At 33.5% G+C, this 15,997-nt stretch overlaps 1 protein-coding gene across 3 annotated transcripts in view; it reads left to right on the forward strand.

Moving 5' to 3' along the window:
• Window positions 1-15,997, forward strand: part of LOC129910213 (nardilysin) — a 61,513-nt gene that overhangs the window by 35,248 nt on the left and 10,268 nt on the right. For all 3 annotated transcript variants that reach the window (XM_055987492.1, XM_055987491.1, XM_055987490.1), the window contains 2 exons: window positions 2,077-2,814; window positions 2,867-3,039. In XM_055987492.1, coding sequence (XP_055843467.1) covers window positions 2,077-2,814; window positions 2,867-3,039 — 911 coding nt within the window. The remainder of the gene's footprint in view (window positions 1-2,076; window positions 2,815-2,866; window positions 3,040-15,997) is intronic.

Genomic DNA, 15,997 nt, shown 5'->3' on the forward strand with positions numbered 1-15,997 from the left:
TTCGTCTTTTTTTATTTTTTTAACTGGTCCAAAGTATCACTTTTCACGCTTTGAGTCTTATAATGTGATTATATAAATGCAAATAAAAATGTTTTGCCGAGCGAACTTTTTTTGACGTCTATTCGCGCTTAAACATTCGAATCCATTTGATCAATTAAATCATAAAATTATTTCTTTCAAGCTAAAAGCTTTTGGTTTTCCGCCTTTTTTTATAGCCTGGATAGAATCATACCTAGAGAAAGGATCCTATCAAGTTAAATTGAGGAACTGTCTTTCTGACCCCTTTATTGCTCGCTCAGGTGTACCCCAGGGAAGCCATCTGGGTCCATTTCTTTTTATACTTGCTATAAATGATGTAACTTCATGCATAAATTCAAGTGAAATTCTCATATTTGCCGATGATATGAAGATTTTTAAGACAATAAAAAACAACCATGACCGGATCCTTCTACAAGCTGACATTGACAGTTTTAGTGTTTGGTGTGGGAAAAACCGTCTCTCTCTCAACCCAGTCAAATGCCAAACAATTACTTTCTCTCGAAAACGAGTCCCGAATGCCTTCGATTATTGTATATCGCAACACAAGCTCTGTCGAGTATTTAGTTTTAAGGACTTTGGTGTCCAATTCAGTTCAAACTTAGAATTCACCGAACACATTAATCTCATAGTAAACAAAGCGAGCTCAATGCTTGGATTTGTAAAACGCTGGGCAAAGGAGTTTGACGATCCATTTGTCACACTTTCTTTATACAACTGCTACGTTCGAACCCACCTCGAGTACGCTTCCCAAGTATGGAGTCCATTTTATGAGGTTCATAAAAATCGTATAGAATCAATCCAACATAATTTCATACGCTTTGCTCTGAAGGGTCTACCTTGGACAGATCCTTACAACTTACCACCTTACGATCAGCGGATTCAACTTTTAAACATGCAAACTTTGCAACAAAGACGTGTTAATAACGATATTATATTCTTTCAATTTGAACTCTTACATATTGACTTTCATAGAACAAACTATGGTATAAAAGAGCCTCTTAACCGAATGAGCAAACTTTATAATTTAAACGATATTGACTTTAATATGAGCAAGATGAAATTAAAAACTTTATTATGAACCAGTGCTCCACAGACGTGATTGTCAGTTAATGTTTTAATTGGATTTTTAAATTGTATTTATGTTAGTATATCATTTTTTGCTAATATTAATTGTATATTGTGCATGTGGATAGTATTTGATTGTTTTTGTCCTACTAACTACTAACACATGCACTAATGATGAACCCTCTGATAGTAGTATACAGCTTGCTCTAAGCTGACTACATCAAAGAATCTGAAGTGAAAAAAAAAAAGCCCAGCAAAAGGTAACTTAATTCAATGTAGGTGGAGTACGCTTTCACAAAAGTTTCTCTTTTTGACACGACTGCCATATTCAAATGCAAATTGAATACCAAAGAATATTTTGTGCAAAATGATTGTAAACAAGTTCAAAAATAGCCACACACAAACAGCGCCAACGGTTTCCAGCGACTTTTCCTCAGAAAAAATAGATACTCCCTTGTTTGTGGGATCTCTAATTTGATAGCTCTGGCTCTAATTACATATGCATCCACACCGCTTGTGTTTACATATATGCACATAATGAGTCCAGTGCCCGTATTCTATCACTTTTATCACTGGCGATAGTAAATATTTCAATGGCTTTAAAATCAATTTTATCTCATCAAAATAAAAGAAATTTTGTTCAAAATCATAATTTCTTAATTCATGAATTCTGAATTTCAAAAAAATTTAACTTTATTTATGGAAGCAAATGGAATCTTAAACGATCGAATTCATATTCTAAAATCAGGCCACTGGCTTTCAGACTGAGTGTTGCATTTATTTGGGTCTCCTCTAACACTTAAAATATTAACTCAGACTACACGATTTTTTACATTTATTTTTCTTTCGTTGACTGTATGTACTTTTTATTTTTTATTGCTTAAAGATCAATTATTTTGCAAAATTATATAATTGTATATGTATATGTATTTTCATAAATGATTTATTAAAGGTGAAATCTTTATCCTTAAGGTTTTAGAAGCCACTTTTGCTTATATAAAGCAACTTTCAACTTGTGAGACCCTAGAAGCCTCTTATAAAGAACTTCAATACATTGAAGACACTGGTTTTCGTTATCAGTCACAAAAGACTGCTTTTGATAACGTTCAAAATGTTACTGTAAACATGAAACACTACCCCCCAAAAGATATAATCACCGGTCCGGAATTATACTTCGAATATAATAGTGAAGAAGTATTATCGGTTATACGTCAACTTAACGAATTTAATTTCAACATTATGATAACATCCGAAAAAAAATATAATGGTGTGACTTATGACCAAAAAGAAAAATGGTTTGGCACAGAGTACACTTCTATCGAAATGCCAATTGAATGGATAGATGCGTGGAATAACTGTCCATATTACCAAGAACTCTTTGTCCCGGAGCCTAACATTTACATAGCTCATGATTTCCGGATTTTATGGAAAGAAAACGGTGAACCTGAGACACCAGCGTATCCCAAAAAAATCCTTCAAACTGATGTGTGTGAGCTATGGTTCCGACAGGATGATAAATTCAATTTGCCCGACGCTATGATGTACTTTTACTTCATATCGCCACTTCCACGTATTAACGCTAAGAACGATGTGCTGACAGCACTCTATGTTCAATACATAAAATATGATCTAGCTGAGGCATTGTATCCCGCTACATGTGCAGGCATGGAATATAATTTTTATTCTGCTGAGAAAGGTGTTGTTTTGAAGGTAGGTTGTATTTTATCCGTACATTTCCTATGAATAATAAATTTTCATTAAGGTAAATGGATACAATGAAAAACTTCATTTACTAGTTGACGCAATAACCAAGACAATGACTTCATTGGGAAATAGTTTTGAAGGAACACTACGAGAATTGCAATTGACATGTTTCAAAGCTCACCAAAAAAAGGCGTATTTTAACGCGGTCATAAAGCCGAAGCTGTTAAATAAGTAAGTATAATCATTAAATGTAACTCAAAAATAAGTACAAAAATACTTTGCTGTAAATTTGTCCTTTTCCATTTCCCAAACTCTGGATCAGATTTCTCAATCTGACATCTAAAAGAAGGAGTGCTATTTGTCACTTCGGAATCTAAATATCAAATCGGAATTCGAATATTAGACTATACCAAGATTCACACATGAATGCATAAGCACTTCACAATGTTACTCTGAACACTTGTTGTTTTTTTATATAAACGGATCTCGCACGCAATCAATTACAAAAACAGGGGCCGAATCACGGCACACGGACGTTTGCGTACTGACGCTATATGTCACTATCTTTTTCTTATGATTAAATAGGGACAGCAATAGTCAAAACGTTAACGTATGATCGTAATCGTGTGCCGTTATTCGATCCCAGATTTCATCTCTCCCTGGAAAAATCTGGAACACCTCCAAAGTAAATAAAAAACTTCAATACATATGCCACCAAAGATCATTCATTTTTGATCTCATTAAAAATATTGGCACAAAACTGGTGCCTTGTCGAATTCCAAAGAACCGAAAATTCGATCTACCTTCCAATATTTTTTCTAAAACAAAATTGCAAAATTGCAATAAAAAATATCGCTACTTTTCCTGAAGATTCGATAGTTTTTAATGAGGTTTTCTCTATATTTAACTGGATAGTGTATTCAGAAACAAACTTGACTTGAAACATACTCTTTGTATAACAATATTACAGTTGTAACAGATTTAGGAGGCTCACACACTGATTTCTTAGGGGTGTTCAGTGTTCAACTACTGATTTCTTGGGCTTCACATTAAGCAAAAAAAAAAGTTTAGAAATGAAGAGATAAATGAATTTTGATAAAATAACAATTCGAATAAAAATATCAGGGGTCAAATCGCCGCATGCTTTGGCATGATGTCATACGTACAGCAAACGAACAACTTCCTATTCAACTGAAGGGAATTTCATTCGTTTGGTTTGAAGTTTTCGAACAAATTGTAAACGTAAAGAAAATGGAATTAACAAGGCTGTTCTAATATTCCTTTGAATTTGAAAATGGAAACGAAAATTGAATCCGTACGGATTGAAAACGGTTGTTTTGATTTCATTAGATATTTGTTTTTTTTTGTTTAATAGCCTTTTCGTTTGGTCGTCCGGAACTCTCCGGAATTCTTCCGAACGATTCTGAAACTGTTCGTTTGGCAATCAATGACGGTTCTAATTCTGAAAAGAAGAGAAAATCAATTCTGAATTTTAAGGCAGAATCAAAACGAGAATCACGCACACATGTTCACACTTAAGACGTCAAAGTAATGAATTGTTATTGCTTATTGTTAATGGGCAGGTTCAGAAACGTTAGGGACTAAATATTTAGGTAATTTCTCGGTCTCTGATTGGTCAGCTGTCAAAAAAAATCCTTCCAATTTAGGTAATTTTATTGGAAAGTTGACTGGAAAGTTAGGCAAGAAAATTTTACCTAAACATTTAGGAAAGTTTTTTTTGTCAACATGACAGCAGATTGTTTTTATTTAAAGAATTAATTTAGCAAAATTAAATTTATTTGTGTGAAAAACAACTAAAAAGTGCATTATCGGTTATAATTAATTTTATTTATTCATTACAGTTAAGTGAAATTTGGTGTCTTACCCATGCGAACGGTAAAATTCTTAAATAAATTTCGAAATTTGACAATAGCATCACATCCAAACTAATTTAGTCAATTTACTCAAAATTCCGTTCAGAAAATGACGTTGCCTAAATATCTAGTCCCTAATATTTCCTGAAAATTTAGATTTTTTACTATGTCAAACTTTAAATTATATTAAAATAAAGTTAAGAAAACAAAATAAAAGATAACTTTTTATGAAATAAACAAAAATAAACAAAACAAAACCTTCACCAGACGTTCGCATTATTTGCATTTCACAAATACAAAGAAACCCAAACTTCAGAATCAAAAAAAAGTATCCAAGCTTGTTCGTTTGGCATTCCGGATCGGACAGTCCCGGACCGTTCTAATATTGTTTTCCGGTCGGATTGTCCGTTTGTTTTTCAAACACCTATGAATTCGCTAAATGTGTTCGAATTAGAATACGAAATTCGGAGCAGCTTAAATTTGAAAACGGGAGAAAATAGAATTCGAACGGAAACATACAAATATGTAAGTTTAAAGAAAATAAAATTTCACCAAAAGATTTCACAACACCAGCAACAATCCCCATTGCACACCATTGATTAAAAAAAAAGAATTCCTCAAATAAGCATAATATGGAAAATCAAAAATTATATTTTAAAATCAAAACGATATGATTAGAGCTGCTCAGCAACAAATGTATGTTGTTTTCGATTGACCGTCCAGAAGCGTTCCGAATCATTCAGAAGCCTTCTGAAAGTGTTTTATTCGCACGAAACTGACAGACAGAACGCTTATCAGAAGAGAAATTCGCTTCTTGATTTCAAATCAGAATTCACTCAAAATCACTTACGGCCAATTTCTTCACAAAAGTCCTAAGCCAGCTTAGTACCCCGTCTAGGTAGAGCAGGTCCTAGCACTAGCAATTCTGAAATACAGGTCACCAAAAACGAGGAAGGTTTCATACAAGTACTCGAGGTATACACGGATGTCCAACCTTAATGCAGCAGACCCATATTAAGTTAACGGCACTTTCAGATAGACGTTTGTACCTACATTATGTACATAAAAAAATTATTTAAATAAAAAGAATAACTTAAAAGAACGCAGTCCTTATTTAGTCTTTTTTTTTTACTAAAATGCAACTCGCAATATTTTATAATGACTTATAGGCAAGTCCGAGGTATTAGTAAAGTGTAAATGGTTTACAGGTCGACAAATGTAAAGACCATCTTGGTTGTCACTTTTAGGAAGATCGAACTGTTTTGGTACTTATTCACCTCTTGTCCATTCTTCCCGTTGCGGCATTGCATTCGTAATTTCAGGTAATTTTAGTAAATTTTTAAAAATGGTTTAAATCGTTAAAATTACCAAAAACTCACTTAACAAGCGAAACAACACCCAAGAAATTAATAAATCTGGCAGGTTTCTCTTAAAAAGAATAAAATCCATTGCTTTTATTCAAGAACTAACCGCTAGACTACCGATTTTGAGGTCCTAACAAATATCGAGTCCTAACTAATACTCGGTATCAATTTGACAGTACTAGGGCTTAGAATTTTTGTGAGTCTGGCGCCTTAGACTGCTCGGCCATCCTCACATAAGAGTGGGCGAAGTCAAATTTGTCCCACAATTATATAACCTATGCACATGCAGATTCTACCAAAAATTTCGTTCCGTTTGGTAACGTATGCCGTCATCCCATTCCATTTCGCTGTAATCTTTTAATTGTATCACGTATCACGTAATTGTCTTGTTTTGATTAGAGACAAAATGAGAAAATTTAGCAAATTATCTCATTTCGAATGTCAAATAGTGTAGGAAATTATTTTATTGGAAATTCGAACATTGCGAAATTGGGCAGGTTCAGAAACTAAAGACAGACTAAATATTTAGGTAATTTCTCGGTCTCTGATTGGTCAGCTGTCAAAAAAAAATCGTTGGAATTTAGGTAATTCTATTGGAAAGCTGACTGGAAAGTGAGGCAAGAAAATTTTCCCTAAAAATTTAGGAAAGTTTTTTTTGTCAACATGACAGCAGATTGTTTTTAATTAAAGAATTTATTTAGCAACATTAAATTTATTTGTGTGAAAAACAACTAAAAAGTGCATTACCGGTTATAATTAATTTTATTTATTGATTAAAGTTAAGTGAAATTTGGTGTCTTACCCATACGAACGGTAAAATTCTTAAATAAATTTCGAAATTTGACAATAGCATCATATCCAAACTAATTTAGTCAATTTACTCAAATTTCCGTTCAGAAAATGACGTTGCCTAAATATCTAGTCCCTAATATTTCCTGAACGTGCCCATTATCTCATTTAGGCTGTAGTGAAAACAATTAAAGAGAATTCTCATTGATCATGTTACATTTATTTTTTAAACTTAAATCTAAACGTTCTGTATCATTTTTGTAAATTATTCAGTCAAAAGAACTATATGTATGTATCATAAAATAAAGTTGCTTTTCACTTTATCACTTTTGTGGCTAATGAAGTTGTATATATGGACTTGGCAAAGCTAATTCATAAATTGAAAGATGAGTGGAACTCCTATCTGGTAATACTGCTTGAAAAACCTGTTTTTGTATGCCCGACAGTCGTATAAAAATGTGTCAAAACCTGCTACCTACCAACATAGCTAGGATTTCATTTCGGTTTTAAGAATCAGCATACCTACTTTGTAAAAAATATAACTACAGTCGATTTTACTAATTCCGCTGAATGCAAATGGTCATTAGATCCGTGTCCAAACGAAAAACCTGCCAATGTTCTTTATAAGCATTTTTCAGGAGAGAAATTTGTAGGTGACAGATTGAAATTGCTCAGGGGGTACATTCTATAAAAAACGAAACGAAAACGATCGTTCGTTTTTGAAAAACGAAAGGAAATTTGCGACAGATACAGAACAAATTCTTTCGTTTTTCAAGTTGTATGAATCAAACCTTTCGCACACACGAAAACGTTCGTTCGTTTTCGCCTTACAGAACCTCACCCCTGTTTTCCGCAAACGATATACATATGTATATATAGAGTTGGATGTTGAATGATATAAATTCCGAACGAGTCAATTTTTGCCGTGCGGCGAAGCTTTTCGAATCGTGTGAACGTAAGCCTCAGGTGACTAAAGTGACAATCCCCATAGAAAAATTGTAGTCGACTTTAGCCGTGCGACATATCGTGCGGCTAAAATCGACTCGTGAAAAGTCGGCATAAGCGAGCCATCAAGATTTTTTAGTAGAAATAAAGTTCAACCGTTCTTAGGGCTCATACCAAAAAAATTATTTCGTAAGATTTTATATATAAAAAATTGAAAAATGGCATTTTTTTTCTCTCTGAAGTTCTGTAACAAAAAATTGATTAAGTTTTAAATTTAACCGGGAATACTTAAAAACAAAAATTTTTAATAATCCAAGTTGTTTAGCAAACTTACTACATACACATAAAAATTAAACAATAAACTTAAATTGTTTAGTTTTCAAATTTGAAACCTCTTTTATACAATTTTGATGTTAGAAAGTTAATTGAGCATCCGCCAGAGTTGTTACAGTCTCGACCATCCTGATACTCTTCGCCGTCCTCGTCGAAGTCTAGGTCTAGTTCAATACAGTGTTTCATTCGGTCAGCCGACCCAACAGCTGAATAAGGCTTCTGAGTTCTGGGAGCAAACGGCATATCCGCCATTTGATAACGGTCATGTGGTAGGACGGCAGTTACACAATATGGTCCCCGGTATCTTACTTCCAGTTTCCTGGACGTTCCAGTGGCAGCAATTCCATCATTTAAAGACATCACCAGGTCACCAACTTTGTATGTTTTTGCCTTTTGATGTTTTTGATCATGGTGTGGTTTTTGATTTTCTTGTTTTTTAGAAGTAGATTCTACTGTTTCCTTGCGAATACTCTCTATATTAGAAATAGTTTGATTTAAGTCAACACATTGAGTAGGGGCATCTTTTAATGGGTCTCGAGGTATGTACCCCATCAATAACTGATGCGCTATTTTACCCGTTGTTTCGTTGACGGTATTATTTATTCCCCACTGGACAAATTTTGCCTTTTGGTCCAATTTAGTTTCTTCATCAGTACTTGTCAAAAGTGCTTGGAGAATGGTACGATTATACCTCTCTATCTGCCCATTTGCTCTTCGTGTTCTAGTTTCAATCTGGATATGTTGAATAGAGTGGCTTTTCGTAAATTCTTCAAACGCATGTGATGTGAATGACGTTCCCTTGTCGGTTATCATTCGGCAAGGAGTACCAAGAATATGTCTGTTTGGGTGCTAGGAAGCGCTATGATGATGACGTATTTGGTAAATGCGTCTACCAAAACGATTAAATAGCCGTTGCCTTTTGTGGACTTGAGGAAGTGTCCTAAGTGGTCGAGGTGAATAGTGTCGAAGGGTACATTTCCCTTCTAGATTGGGAATAATTCTCCTCGAGGTTGACTTACTTTTTTATTATACGCGCACTCGACACAAGCCTTTATATACTTTTTCACAAATTGAGTAATTCTCGGGAACCAATATCGTGCGCGGAGGTGTGTGGTGGTTTTCTTTTCTGAGAAATGTCCCATCAAGTCATGGCTTATTCTTAAAACTCTGTTTCTCGAGAAAGAGAGATCCTTATTGTCAAAAGAAATGACACGATTTCAAACGGAATACGTAACTATTCGGAGATATTTTCCACCCACCTGCAAATAGATGAAGAGTTCGACTCAGAGGACCTAGTCACGCTGTTAAATAAATTCCACAAATGTGTGGCTATTGAAGAAAAAGAACTGGGTCGGACAAGACTGATTGAGATGGAAATAGAACTGGAGCAGCAAAATCGGACTTTGATTCCTGGATAATGTCGGCGGCTAGTAGTTTGCTTATCATGGACGATAGAACTTCTCGATTCGCATAGGGGACTTTGTACGGGTTCTGGGATATCGGTTCAATTTTGTTCAGTTCTATTTCCATCTCAATCAGTCTTGTCCGACCCAGTTCTTTTTCTTCCATAGCCACACATTTGTGGAATTTATTTAACAGCGTGACTAGGTCCTTTGAGTCGAACTCTTCATCTATTTGCAGGTGGGTGGAAAATATCTCCGAATAGTTACGTATTCCGTTTGAAATCGTGTCATTTCTTTTGACAATAAGGATCTCTCTTTCTTTTGACACTGTATAGATTGCATCGTTGAGAATATCTTTTCCAATCAGAATTGAACCAGGCAGTCCACCGTCTGGAACCACTACTGTGTTAACCGGGAAGATAGCATCATCGATACATATGTTACATGAGATTTGGCCTAACGCTTGGCAACTTCCACCACCGAACCCATGTATTGTCACAGCACAGGTATCTATTCGTACCCCAGTGTCCCTGGCAATAGAATTTTCGATCACAGTTTGTTCGCTGTCAGAGTCAAGTATAGCGGCATACTCTTTCCCACTAATAGTGACTTTTTTGTAGAAGCAATCAGGTTTTTCTTGTCGGTGGATAACATTAATGCGGACGTTCTTATCGGTCTGTTTTTCAATTTTGTTAGGAAATCGGTAGTTGTAGTCCTTGGTAGGTACCCAAGGTCTCTTTCTGTTTTGTGGGCATTCAAGGGAAATATGCCCCGCCTGATTGCAGTTGTAGCAAGTGGGTGAACTCCTTTGAGGCAATGGTGGTCGGCCCTGCCACCCAGGACGTTCATTTAATGGCGGCTGTCGTGACCAATTTGTCTGTCCACTGGTTGTTTGGCGATTATAATTATTTGCTCTAAGCAGCCCAGTGCTAGACGAAGGGGTGCAGCGAAGATTCTCACGAATATCTTCGCAATATTTGACTTTCTCGTTGAGATCGGCAATACTTTTGAAGTTTGCTGTGACTCGTAAGGTCTGCGAATCTTTCGTACCATCTGTCGGTGAGTTTCGATTTCGTTTTGTTGATTTTTAAAGTTGGCTTTGAGTCCCGTTGCAAGTTGTACCCAGGTAGCGGATACTTTCTGAGATGTATCGCACCAATATTTTGCAGGGCCATGCAACTTTGAAGTTGCGGCCATCAACAGAGCCCTTTCGTCCCAGTCGTATATTTTAAAGAGTGTTTCCACTCGGTTTATCCATTTTTCAGCTGAAAATGATGTTATATCGCCAGGTGAAAATATTGGGAGTACATCTGCAATATCTTTGATGCTGCAATTAAATTTAGTTTTGTGTGTTGTTTCTGAAATTGAAGCCTCTGTTCTTCCCAGACGTTTGAGATTATCTGCAATCCATTCCCTTAGATTAAGTTTGTACATGTGGTTTAATTGACTAGTGGTCGCTCAATCGGTTTAACAAATTAATACTCTAATCAGAATGGAACTTGTTTGAGGTATCTTTCATTTTAATTATCATTCATACAGTAATTTTCACCCTTTCAATTCATGATTGACGTTCATAAAAGCTAAAAAGCATTACTTCTCTGTTACTTTTTCGTATACCGAAAATGTAAACAAGAAAATACATGCTTTCTTTGTGTGATTTTTTTTTTTTCAATATCTTTTACCTCCCTTCCTCAAAAATGTGACATTCAGTAAGGATACTATTTCGTATCCCAAAACAGTAACTACTTCATGTTCATCTCTCAATATCCCTTCTAGGCTATTGATTATGTAGTTTAGAAAGGAACTAAGACGTTCACGGGTTTTTATAGCAGGAATCGTTGAATGGGTTATAAAAGAAGATAAAACCGCGAAGTGCTATTAAATGAGAGGGTGGAAACTGAAGACAGGGGTGCAAAAGCCCCCTTTTTGTTTTTTTCAATATACCTCGTTAAACAAGCAAAATTTTGATATATTGGATATAAAACTTTTTGTAGAAATTATATTTCCTATTGGAATAATGTTTTTTAAAAATTGAAAAAAAAATTCCATACCACAATAGTCGAAACAATCATAAAAAAAATATCAAAAAAATCGATTTTTTGAGTTTTTTTAGTTGTACATTTTTTTTTGGGTTGAGATAGACATAAACATTGCTCCAAAGAAAAAAAGAAGATTAAATTTCCTTCAAAATGCTGTGCTCACTAAATTTTTTCATTGAAAATTAACCGAAGTATGGCCATTTTAATCTATCTTTTTTCGCATTTTTAATTTTACTCAAGTAAAACGAAAACATTTGAGGGGAAAGTACGATAACTTAAGTATTTTTTTCTATGGAATTAATATTTTGTTCAATTCAATGTTGAAGTCAATCAATAATTATCTTTAATGTTAATTTATACTTTAACATACTTTCTACTTTACTTATGTTTGTTTAAACTGAGAATGTTTTTATGTTTGTATCAAAACTTGTTTTTAGAAAATTTATTATTCTCGATTCAAATCTTTTTCAATATTGTTCGTCGTTCATTTTTAATAAAGAATATTTTGTTCAATTCAAATATAATCAATCAAATATTAATTCCATAGAAAACAATATTAAGCACCAAGAACTGATAATGAGATTTTGTAGAGGGGTTAAATACAATCATTGTATACTATGGGAGGGGGGGTAAAGAAACTAAAATGGGGCTGGGCCGGGCATATAATGTGAACAAATGATAACCGCTGGACAAAACTAACAACAGATTGGGTTCCAATAGATATGAAGAGAAGAGTGGGCGGCCAATTCAAACGATGGAGAGACGAAATCCGTGCAATATGTCCATTATACTGGCGAGAGGCGCTTGGCAGAAGCAGATGGAGAAGCCTGGGGGAGGCTTATACTCAAATTACATAAATATTTACATTTAAAATAAAAAAAAAAAAAAAACATGTATCTAAATATTTTTATATATATTTATAAAAATATATATGCTTACAATTTAAGAATTTAATTGAGCTTAAAATAATAATGATAATGGGAGGGGGGGTCAAGGTCCCCCCGTTTTGGCGCGAGGGGTAATTTTCTAAAAAAAAAAAAATAAAATAAAAAAAATTATTAAAAAACAACGGCAACACTTACAGTTTTAATTGATACTTCTTTCAAAAGCTAGAATTATAAACTTAATATTAATTTTAAAATGAATAATAACAATAATTTTAAAGTAAAAATTGTACTGAATGTGCTTTTTAAACTTTTTTTTCACAATTTTGACTTTGAAATCGGGTATTTCAAAAAGAATTGATTAAAATAACTTCATTTTAAAATTAATATTAAGTTTATAATTCTAGCTTTTGAAAAAAGTATCAATCAAAACTGTAAGTGTTGCCGTTGTTTTTTAATAATTTTTTTTATTTTAAGTATTTTTTTTAGAAAATTGCCCCTCGCCCCAAAACGGGGGGACATTGACCCCCTCCCATAGTATGCAATGATTGTATTTAACCCCTCTACAAAATCTCATTATCAGTTCTTGGTGCTTAAGTTATCGTACTTTCCCCTCAAATGTTTCCGTTTTACTTGAGTAAAACTAAAAATGCGAAAAAAAGATAGATTAAAATGGCCATATTTCGGTTAATTTCACCGGCACACAAAATAAAAAAAGTGTCATGTACCAGGAACCAGACCTATCTTCCTATATGTTTTTGGGCACGCTGAATTGAATTTTTATGAATTTTTTGTAGTTTTTTGCATTTTTCTCAAAACTGAAGGGTGTTCGGGCAAAACGTACTTGAAATTCGAATTCAGCGGGTCAAAAACCATATAGAAAGATAGGTCTGGTTCCTGGTACATGAAAATTTTTTTTTTGTGTGCCGGGGATGAAAGCGACAGTGCGAGCACACCAAAAAAAAAGTTGTTTGTACCAGGAACCAGACCTATCTGTCTATATGTTTTTGCACCCACTGAATCCGAATTTCAAGTCCGTGTTGCCCGTTAACCCTCCAGTTTTGAGAAAAATGTAAAAAAAGGCAAAAAACTTCCATTTTTTGAGTTTTTTTGCATTTTACTCAAAACTGGAGGGTGACAGGGGCAAACAGACTTGAAATTCGGATTCAGCGTCCCCAAAAACATTTAGAAAGATAGTTCTGGTTTCCGGTACATGACACTTTTTTTATTTTGTGTGCCGGTGTTTTCAATGAAAAAATTTAGTGAGCCCAGCATTTTGAAGGATTTAATCTTCTTTTTTTCTTTGGAGCAATGTTTATGTCTATCTCAACCCAAAAAACATGTACAACTAAAAAAACACAAAAACTCAAAAAATCGACCATTGTGGTATGGAATTTTTTTTTTCAATTTTTAAAAAACATTATTCTAACAAGCTTCATCTTGTATATAACGCCATGGCTTTGCCGTTATATTCTAGATGTTTCGAATTAAAATTCAATTTCGCAAGAATACAATAAAAACAATCACAAACTGTATCTAATATCCTTCATACCAAACCACAGCACTCGATCAACTTTAAATAACATATCTCTTATAAATAGGTATTATAAATAGGTATTATTGACAATAAATACCGTCTACTTAACTTCCAGTACGCACGCAAATCCTTCCACTTCTGAAATACTATAAACGATATATTTTTATAACGATATATTTTATTATTATTTTTATTAGAAAAGAAACGTTAATTTAGACAAATAAAGAAATTGCTTATTTTGTATCAGACTCGTCAGAGCACGACACTTCTTATCTACCAAACTCTTCTCAATGTGTCTATTTTATTTCGTAATCATGGGCAGGCAGATTTGGCCTGAAACGATCTGGAGTTGGGCATCCGCCAGAGTTGTTACACAAGAGTCGGCAACTTATGTTGGGTTTGAACTTCCAAGATATTTTATTGTCATGTCAATTTATGTAACTTGACAATCAAGTTTTAGATTCCCGAGTGGATTTTTGTTTCCATAAATATTTTGATAATTATGAGCTCTAATCGGGGAATAGCTGCTGATTTGCGCCTTTGTCTTAAGAAAAATGGTTAGCTTTTTTCATAAGTTCAGTGTTGTTTAAAGATTCAAATATGAGTAGGTAAGGTTAAAATGCTTGAAAATACATGATCTGTTTCCGTAATAAATAGGTAATTATCTACCGATAAAACTCAACCTGGAGGGCTTTTTTAGCATTCTTGTTCTAATATAAGGCAGCTTGACCTGATATTCTAACTCACTGGTAAAATATTCACTATATAAATAAAAAAAAATACCTATTTAAATTGAAAATAAAAAAATATGTTGTATAATAAAACAAAATTTGTTAATAGTCGGAGAGGCGACCGTCGAGTTACTTAGCTCATAAGGTTAGAGGTTAAAATTAGTGTCAAATGAAAGATAAGTTGATACTGAAAAACTTCCATGTGGCAACCCTATTTTAAGGGGGGGTTTCCATAGCATTTTAATGGAAGATGGTTGACTAATTGTTGTATTACTTTTGCAGTTTATAAGATAATCTTATGAAACTTACTTTTTTGAAAAGGTAATAAACGTACGAATATTTTTGCATCATTTAAATTTTAGAAACATTTCTTGTGCGATTTTTATAAGGGTCGAAAATGATTTTTTTCCTGCAAATTTAGATTGAATCAGAATTTTGGTTGGGGCACCGTTGTTTATAAACTTTTTATTTATTTTTTTTTTGTTTTATAATGATCAAATGTGTTTTCATGCAGTACGCGAAACAGATTTTTTTTTTTTTTTTTTTTTTATTAGAAAAAAAGCTTCGTTAATTTGTTGTAATTTCATGTTTTTTTACTCACTCTTCTTAGAATAACTTTACCGTTTATTAGTGTTTTTAGATGAAACAAAAAGAAAACAATAAAGGGAAATTAGGAGAATCCAATAAAATTTCTAAAATTTAATTTGAAGTTAGTTTGAACGGTTAATTTGAAGGAAAGGTTTAAAAATGCACTTTTTTAGCATTTTAGTCGTGGGGCAAAGCGTGATTATTTTTTAAAATGTTTTTGTATTTTTTAATGAGAAGTTAATTAAGTTGTTCATGCAACCCGTTTGCCAAAAAAAAATTTTTTTTTATTTACACACTAAAAATTTGATTTTAATAAACCAATATTTGCATTCTGTTTTTGAGGAAGGGGCAGTCAAAGCATCCACAATTTATTTTTATTATTTTTTTTCATTATATTTCAAATCAGTTTCAAAAAAAAAATATATATTTTTGCTCACAGTATTTTTAATATAAATTGTTGAAAAAGTGTCTATTTTAGCTTTTTTTACTTTGAAAATTCCATTGATCACGCACACATGAAAATTTAGTTCAAAAGAATGCCACGCATAAGCTGGCGCTGATGAATTCTTTTTTTCTGTTCTTTTCTATTTATTGAAAAAAAACTTGCTCTTGCGCTCTCATTTTCTCGTTATATTTTGTTTTTGTTTTTTGTGTTTACATAATACTTTTTTTTGTTTGTTTCCTATTTCCTCACTCAGGCAG

The sequence above is a fragment of the Episyrphus balteatus genome, chromosome 2, assembly GCF_945859705.1.
Source record: "Episyrphus balteatus chromosome 2, idEpiBalt1.1, whole genome shotgun sequence".
NCBI classification, from domain to species: domain Eukaryota; kingdom Metazoa; phylum Arthropoda; class Insecta; order Diptera; family Syrphidae; genus Episyrphus; species Episyrphus balteatus.